Source organism: Branchiostoma belcheri, unplaced genomic scaffold (genome assembly GCF_001625305.1).
Source record: "Branchiostoma belcheri isolate BF01 breed outbred unplaced genomic scaffold, Haploidv18h27 scaffold46, whole genome shotgun sequence".
NCBI lineage: Eukaryota > Metazoa > Chordata > Leptocardii > Amphioxiformes > Branchiostomatidae > Branchiostoma > Branchiostoma belcheri.
Genome location: NW_017804087.1, coordinates 1,054,662 through 1,064,054, shown reverse-complemented (window position 1 = coordinate 1,064,054; position 9,393 = coordinate 1,054,662). Strand labels below are relative to the sequence as shown.

At 41.4% G+C, this 9,393-nt stretch overlaps 1 protein-coding gene across 1 annotated transcript; it reads left to right on the top strand.

Moving 5' to 3' along the window:
* The first annotated feature begins 2,371 nt into the window (after positions 1–2,371).
* On the top strand, positions 2,372–5,633 carry LOC109478965 (beta,beta-carotene 15,15'-dioxygenase-like). Its single transcript, XM_019780793.1, has 3 exons — positions 2,372–2,557; positions 3,614–3,759; positions 4,347–5,633. Exons 1-3 carry the CDS (start codon positions 2,384–2,386, stop codon positions 5,584–5,586), a joined length of 1,560 nt encoding a protein of 519 aa, XP_019636352.1. The 5' UTR covers positions 2,372–2,383; the 3' UTR covers positions 5,587–5,633.
* Positions 5,634–9,393: the final 3,760 nt, after the last annotated feature.

Below are 9,393 nucleotides of genomic sequence, written 5' to 3'. Positions count from 1 at the left end.
AGATCGGGCAACACCAGATAAACTTCTCCGCTGCCTTTCTGGATACCGGCTCGTACACAAGGTGGGTTTACCATGTTGGGGTATTTATACCCACAACAGGTCGTATCATATAATTTCTGCCCCTAGACAATGGCAAAGACAAAATCAACTCGCATACAAGATATGCATCAAATACATGCCCAGAAAACAACAAGAAAATAGTGTATGAAATGTTCAACTGGAAACCCGCTTTAAACTAGGACATAAATGGGTAGAATTACACAAGTTTTCACAGAATATACCTACGTTAGGGTTACAACTTTGTTGGAAATGTATTTAACGGGATAGTTCGTTCTCTTACCTTCTAAAGAGGAGTCTTCTCGACATCACGCCGTCATTCCAACATGACAGTCGCCATTTTCCTTTCTTTTCCTTTCACCAAAATTCCGGCGCCGGTCAGGAAAAGGGCATTTTCTTCCTCAAACAACCAAAGAAAGGCATAATTCTACCACAGAAACATCCCCAAGATGCACTTCATACGTTACGATAGAAAGTTTCCTAACCAAAAACGGTAAAAGTTGAAAATATGCCAAAAAGTTGCAAAGAAATTTCTAACAACAGCGTGCGTCACGCACGAGGTCGAACGGACTGTACCACATGTCATTCGTACACAGGTGTCAGGTGTGGAAAATGACTCAATTAACTTCCTCATCCAATCGAAATCGACCATCACTGATTCTGCAAAAGGCAATGACCAATGAGAGAGCTTTAAAGTTTTTGTTTGATTACTCTCCAAGCAGAGGTTTGGGTTTTGGATTACTTTTGCGCACTGATTCTTTTACGCAACACAAAAATGCAGTGCAAAAAAGAAACCCCAATGAAGAAACCTAAAAACACACCAAAAATAACCCAAACCCAAACCTCTGCTTGGAGAGTAAGATGAAGAGCGGTCAGTGACTGGAGCCGGCCTTCACCTATAACAAGAGACTCAATACTTTTTGTTGAACTAGTTGTTTGATAAGAGTACGCCACTTTTTGACCTCTGTCTTCACGTCAGCGTACTTTTTTGCTGACCAACATGTGTCAACAAAGTGCCCTTAATTCTGTGCACTTTAACCAACGCATGGATACGTTTTTTCGGACTGACAGAATATTTAGCCATAGTCATAACATAACCACAGAACGTATGATGTACTTCTGGCAGGAAACAAACACGAAGATATCTTGATCACAATCAGACGATATTATGTAAAGTAAGTCACCAGTACTAGGCCACAGTCACTCTATTAAACTGAACAGTCCACGTTGTTGTTTTCCCGAAGTAGTCGCGTCAGTTTAAACTCAAACTTTGACTGTCGGCCAATTTTTCATTTGTCAGGCTTATAACTTTTAAGTTAACAATCACGTCTTAAACCGTTTCACGTCTCCTTTTTTAACTGTTCAACCTTTGCTCCGATAACCTTCGAACAAATTGACAGAACGTACCGAGTTGTCATTGCGGGAAACAAACAAGATAGCATCATTATCAGACGACAGGGAGCTAGAGGTCAACGCCCTTCCCTCACCTACAAGTGACCACAATGAATGCAACTTTCTGTTTGACCAAAGGACAATTAATGCAATATAATGATCATAGGCCTAAGCTTTGGATCATATCAGCATTTTTTATCCGAAACTTTCTGTGCTTTAGATAAACAGTAGTTAAAAATTATCAGTCTTGGATCGATAGTAGAGCATTCCTTTATGTAATTACCAAAGGTCTTGAACGTTGAACCGGCCCACTTTTGTCAATAAATTGTTTCTGGCGCCCGGGCAGAGCGATTTACGCTGAAGACGACATAAAAAAATAACTAAAAAGTCTTTCCACTTCAACGGTTACGTACAGTGAGTTTGTGTTTTTGCTTGTGGTTCGTCTAGATCTGCAAATATTTCTACTGCTCAGGCATGCCGGGGGACACTGACAGTAAGATAGATCAAAGGTCTCATAAAAGGTTAGATCTCCTCTATTGCCTGTACCTTGTGGGAACATGCATTAACAATTGATAATGACTATGAAAGAGGAAATACGCATAAACTTTGAATGTTGCACAACAAAGGTATGAGATCTTCAATTTCTTGTTAGCTGTAATTTCTTTGATTATATCTATAGATCATAGACGTTGTTAGTTACTACTAGTTGTGAGTTCTTTGATTATATCTATAGTTTTATAGATCATAGATGGCGAAGTGGACATAACGTTATATTTGTTTGGTACCTTACCTCTCATATTTCAGGACCAAACGTCAATCCTAGCATAGAAAGTTTTTTTTATAGCAAGGGTGACGTGAAACAAAAGTTTATTTGTCATATAAAAGGCCGGAGTGCCCTTTAGTCGGTCACTTTTCCCGGATATCTAGAGCAGCCATGGCGTTTTACCTGCCCAGTGCGTGTGTGGTTCTCTTGGCGATGTTTTCGGCGGTGGTGGCGAAGCCTGAGGGAGTGTTAACTCTCTTCCAGTCGAACACCGACGAGCTACAACACATCCCGATGAAGTACGACTCCAACAACTCCGTCCCGACATGGCTGGAAGGAACACTGGTAAGGACCCGGTCGTGCGACTGTCGTACGATCGTATTAGTCTCCACCAGACTTCTTTTGCAGGCTCTTTTAACTCCATGATAAATCGTAGAAATCGGCCTAAAAAGGGCCAGAGAAGGTAGCCGGCCAGAGAAGCTCCATTTGCCTGGCACGATCGTATGCTAAGGGCATGTGTCTTGCAAAATTTGTCTTCTTGCGGAAAATGCTGTCTTCATTGTGGGTTGGTTCTGTCTGTACTAAGTCGCGCTCCAGGCGGCCGCCCGCCCCAAAGGTTGCCGCCTCCCTCTTGGGGCGGGGTCATTAACCTCCGACTGAGAGCATGTGTAAACACAGGCTACTGTCTGTAACAGTACTCTCCAAGCAGAGGTTGATGGTGGAAGATCGTTTGCTTTTTATATATGGCCCCTTTCTTGTCGCTACCGCTACCAATTGGTTACAGACTGGCCAATTTGATACTGTCTTACCCCCACCAAAAGATCTGCTTGGAGATTATGTAACAGCTTGTTTGAAAAGTCTATATACGACATCGTGATCAAAATTTTACGACGACCTGTACGACGGATGTGACCGGGCAGAATTCGAAAGAGGTAACATCGGGCTATGGATATGACTGAGAAGATTTAACTGAAGCTGTGAAAAGAACCTAAGCTATATCAACTGTTAGTTCGTGTTGTATACATGTAACACAAGCAAATATTTGCAGATCTTTATCTAGTTGAGTGGGGTCGTGTGGCGTAACGACAGTGCGTTCGGCTTGGAACCAACAGGTCCCGAGTTCGAATCCTGCCATGCAACCGATCTTGTGCCCTTAGGAAAGGCACTTAACATGAATTTCCTCACTTCACTCAGGTGAAATTGAGTATGTCTGTTGTCTGGAGGCGGCATAAAATAAGTTGAAAAAACTTGAGTGTGTCGTCGCCCAAAAAAGTTGTCCTTTTAGTTAAGATAAACACGTGTATTTGCATGACTTCACTTTCAAGGATGATGTGTTTCCGTTGTCGTTCCAATTGTGAGTAGGAAAACAACGGAATTTTTCTCGATGTTCTTGTCCTGAAGGTTCGAAACGCCCCTGGTCTGTTCGAGCTCGGCGGCCGGTCGGCTATCCACATATTTGACGGTTTTGCCAAGGTCCACAGCGTGGAGATCGGACAACACCAGATAAACTTCTCAGCTGCATTTCTGGATACCGGCTCGTACACAAGGTGGGTTTACCATGTTGGGGTATTTTGGATTTGTTTGTGTGCGTGTGTGTGTGCGTGTGTGTGTGTGCGTGTGTGTGTGCGTGTGTGTGTGTGTGTGTGTGTATGTGCGTGTGTGCGTGTGTGTGTGTGTGTGTGTGTGTGTGTGTGTGTGTGTATGTGTGTGTGTGTATGTGTGTGTGTGCGTGCGTGCGTGCGTGCGTCCGTTTGTGCGTGCGTGCGTGCGTGCGTGCGCTTTGGCTTGTGTCTATCGGTATTTAAATGCAATAGACTTGCGGGTGGATTTGGTTACCGAAGATTGACCTTAAGATCAAGTTGACAGGCATGACGAAATTGTTCAACCGCTGTTCCGCAAATAATTGCGGGATGGCACCACTATGTCGATAATATTGTTTGCGACGAGACTAAAACACAGCTACTGATATAAAAGGGGTCTTGTTGTAGTTGTCATTTTGTATTGATGTATTGCATATTGAGGACAACAGGAAGAATAGCTGCATGAGATGTCAAGTTAAACAGTGGATCCTAATAAAGTAAAGTTAAGTCAAGTCTTGCAAACATGGCCGTCTCTTCCTCCTTTTAATACACAGATCTATGAAAGCGAACCGCTACGCGCCTGAAGTCACCTTCTTCGGCGTCGACCCTGCGTTCAACGAACTAGAGAGGATTGAAGCCTTCAAGTATCCTTACGACAACACCGACGTCAACGTCTGGAAGTACGGACAGGGGGAAGACAGCGTCTACGCCGCCTTAACGGACGGATGGGTCTACACTAAGTTCGACTCGGATACCTTAAAGACCCTAGGTGTATCTATCCCTAGTGTTAACGGTGTACACATGTCTCAAGTTGTTCAGTCCTGTGCCCATCCTATAGTCGAACCAGGTACAACTAACAACATTAACTACTTAATGGTCCCCAGTTTAATCCCAGGAAAGAAACATCAGCACTATGTCTTGAGAATCAAGGACCTGGACAATTATGAAATCTTAGCTAGCTTTCAGACGGATAAACCGTCCTACATGCATAGCTTTGCTTTAACTGAGAACTACGCGATATTTTTCGCCCAGCCTGCATACTTCAATTTTATGAAGATAGTAGAAACAGCCATGGTGGATATAGACTGGCTACCTGAAGAGAAAACAACAGTCATTCTGGCTAATATCAAAACAGGAGAGATAGAACGCTTACAGACAGACGCACTTTTCTTCACTCATCACGTAAACGCGTATGAAACGGACGACGGTACAATTGTTGCAGATGTTGTCCAGTTTGAGGAAGGTTTTTCTGTCTTTGCTGAATATAAGCTCCCTATGTTACGTAATATAACTAGTCTTCACAACAAACCGGCCAAGTCCAGGTTATACCGTTACAGTATTGATCTCGCCAGTAAAACGGTTCAGACCAAAACGTTTCGAAGCGAATCCCCTTTGCAAGATTTCCTCTACAAAATTGAACTCCCGATCATCAACGAAAAGTACCGAACCAAACATTACTGTTACGTGTATGGAGTCATCCTCGACTTTTCTCCCTCAAGCCCTCTCAATGGGTCTTTCGCTATAGTCAAAAAGGACCTGTGCACCCCTGGAAACGACCTGTATTGGTACCACCCGAACCATTACGTCAGCAAGCCAAGTTTCGTCGGAAATCCCGACGGAAAGGACGAAGACGACGGCGTGCTGCTTTCGGCAGTTTTCGACGCCGATCGGAGAGCCAGCTATCTTCTCATTCTGGACTGTAAAACGATGAAGACCGTGAACACAGCCTACATGCCGACATATATTCCTTTTGGTTTCCATGGGAGATTTTTTGGTAGGAATTGGCCGGTGTAAAACTTCACTTTTGTCGTAGGCCGTCGTATGTCGTCGTACGATTTTGATACAAGCCTTGATACAAGCTAGCAGGCTGTGACAGAAAAGACCACCGACAAGAACCCAATACTGCTTTACCGTTAAGTATGGAGACCAAGACCAAGCAGGACACACACACGATTATCTTTCTAATATTCAGTTTGCAATCGTACAAACTTCGTACGACGATCTTACGACGTATGTGACCGGGTCCTTCATTGTAAATGAAGTCAAATAACAACATGTTGACAAATCTACTAAAGCAATGGATGTCTTCATTAAATTAGACGAGAGATACATTCTATATTTGTAGCATCCTTATTTTGTTGACAATATATGAGTAACAACCAAAGGCCAAAAGAGGTAGACTGTCAGAAAGTTGACCAATTTCCTAATTTCTATTATATTGAGGTCCTGACAGAAGTCTTGTCATCATCATTCATTGCTCAGTCTATACGCTGACGAAAGTACCCAGTTCCCTACGTAAGAAAGTACAGGTCTTTTTGACAAAACCAAGGACATTATAAACTAGAGTTCCCCGATCTCATACCTTCGCCAAATGATGTTAATCTTTATGACTGACAAAGTTTAGATTAGATTACTAGTATTCCCCCCTGATTTAAGAAATAGGAACCTAATTTTCATGAATTATATCATTTTATCATAATCTCAACCAAAAGACAGTCTTATATTAACAAACAATGCATTCTAGCATTTCCTAATAATTATGCAAATGAGGTCCTGATTTGAATAAATTATGCTTAATGATGTTCACCTCAATTTAACTTTCAAATACCACAAGTATGAAATTCCAGGCAGTTATCATTACATAATTATAAAATTTTCTCATTAATTATGCAAATTAAGTCATTATTAACATAATCAACATCTTCTTGTGTTTCTCTCGTTGTCAATTACCAATGTCACAAGCTTCAATTGTCCTATCATGGAATGCAGCTGATTTATAGAATTTCCCCATAAATTATGCAAATTACATCCATATTTGCATAATTGTCACATAATTATATCAAGCATCACGTAAGCTACCTACATACCAAAAATCACGACGATCCGTCAACCGGTTCTTGAGTTATCCCCTTTTGAATATTTTCAAGAATTTATCCCTGCAGTTCCAGAGCAAGCCGCTAGGGGGCCTAAACTCACGTCACTTCTTTGCCAGCACAAGAGCTACCTACCATTTAAATTTCATCACCATAGCATGTCTAGATCATGAGATACCAAAACCGGAAGTTCAGTTGCAGTACCATAACAAGCCGCTAGGGGGTCCAAAATCTAATCATTTTGAGGTCTCATCAAGACCTACCCACCTACCAAGTATCAAGACAATCCATCAAGGCCTTCTCAAGTTATCGTGTTTACAGACAGACAGACAGACAGACAGACACACACACACACACACACATACACGAACGCCCCTGAAAACATAACCTTCTTGGCGAAGGTAACTATGGCCTCTAAACTTACAGACAATGAAAAAACTATTTTTCTGTTAACTTCCCAAAACCCACAAATTTTAGAAAAGGTGGGACATTACGTCCATGGTTTACAAGTCAAACCCTTCAGACATAGCTATAGTTTTTAGTCAACTACTTTTCATCATGTAGATACTATTGTATAATAATATAATCTGTTTCAACACTGTTGTATGTTTATGATTTGCAATTAGCCTCCGGGCACGAATTTGCAATAAAACTTCCTTAAACTTCCTTATTGTATTACACTCCGTGTACAATAACTTTGAGTTAGTCCCTACTGAGGAAGACTAGAGTAACTGGTCGAAATCTCAAGGTGAGAGAAATTCTTTGTGTTGGATCAAAAGTTTTTACTTTAAACACAAAACATGATAATGTTACAGCAAATAATTTCTGTTAATATAACAGTTTGAAACTTTAAAGTACATTTTCTACTCTATAGGGGCAAGGTTTGCTTCCTTGCTTATACACTGCGCTCATGCACATCAGCACTCTAAAATGCAGACAATTAAGTCTGAACACAATGTTTACAGAAAGAAAGAAGTTCATGGAAATCCTTCTGAAAATGACGTCGTTTGATCTCGATGACATGCATATTTTATGCATAGATCTTGGATCGGCTCCGGTCTAAGTTATTTTTCATTTTGGTGTAATAGTACGTGAAGTAATCTGCATTGGTAACATCAAGGGTTCCTGAAAATTGCTGAGAACTAGCTGAAACACAAAAACACAACAACAATACAAAAATGCACATAAAACCAGTGAATTTGAAAAAAAGGTTGGACATGAAAAGATGTTGATTGGTACGTTTTTCGTCCTTTGTCTCCTAGTCTCTCTCTGTCTCTCTATATGCACTCAGATCTAGAGCTCTCTCTTTTTCACTCACTCTCTCACTCTCTCTCTGTGCGCGCGCGCGTGTGTTATGTATTATTAATGCTAGGAATCAAAAATAGTTAACTAGGAGTCTAATGACAGAATAAAATCTTAAAACTTTTGACAGGAACACGAAAGCCAAGACCATAAAGACACAAACACGCCCCGCGTCTATATTCTTTCTAAAGTAAATAATAGACTTACAGTACACAGTTGAAAAAATCTTGTCCCTCATTATTATCTTTGTTGCTACGGTACACGTATTTTGGTCTGTTCATGTCAGTTTTCCATCCTTCAATCCTTCGAGAGCAGTCTAATTCGACAAAACAATTTGTGTGTGGCTGCTAAGGATGAAAGAATGTTCTTTGACGCCCGGTGCAACTTTCCAAAGCCACATTAGTGACATAACATACTGGTAGCGTTGCCATGACTACAGACTGAGAGAGTTGAGAGAGAACTGCGTCACGTCTAGAAGAACAGACCAGGAACGGAAAGCGGGGAGACCACAACTTTCCTTCTTATGATCTGACGAACGGAAGATGCAGAAATGAGGGCAAACAACCGCCGCCGCCTGATCCACCGGTAAGTTTGTGTATCTTTAGTTTGTTTGTTTGTTTGTTTGTTTGTTTGTTTGTTTGTTTTTGTACCCATAACAAGTAAACTGCTTTTTGGTTCGTAACACAACAGCTTGTACAGTTCGTACAAGTTGTATAAGACCAGACTGTAAGGTTTGAAGCAATTACACCGGAAAGGGCCCCTACTCTTTTTCGATAGATGTGGTGGGATCTTAAACGCGGTTTCCTCATAATAATGGGACCTCCGGTTTTACATGCCCTCCCTAACCGAGGATAGGCCATCATTTTAACCAGTAAGTTCAGTAAGGAAATAGCCTGCAAGGGAACTTCTCTGGGTTCCGAACTCAGAACCGTTTGCACCTACAGGTGTTCTATGTACATCACTTACATTAACTTCTACATTAACTAAAAAATCTAGCATGCAGATGAAAAATAGTAAAAGATTCAATTTAAGGTCAAAGGAGTCTTTTTTTTTTCAAGACAAGGAAGACAGAGGGTAGAGACTAATTTTTGTATCCTTGTTATTTCCAGTGACTGCTGGCCGTTTTCTGAGCTGTTCTTGCCGAGGCGCGGCACCGACACCCAGGGCTGCGGTGGACGGGGAGGACGCCCCCCGGAGCCGGTAAGAACACTTCTTACATATGGCAAGAAATTGGACATGAAAAACCAAGACAGATTTTGGAATCTTTCACCCGTGTGTGTAAGATGTGATAATCGGAAAATAGCCTCTTTTTTTAAGGAGTAGGTGTGTTTAAGTATAATAGCCTTGCATTTGAATGGTCTTCGTTTCTTATTCTGATGAAAGTTTTGCTTTCAGGTGAAAGGTCTTGTTTTTTCTTCCAATGATA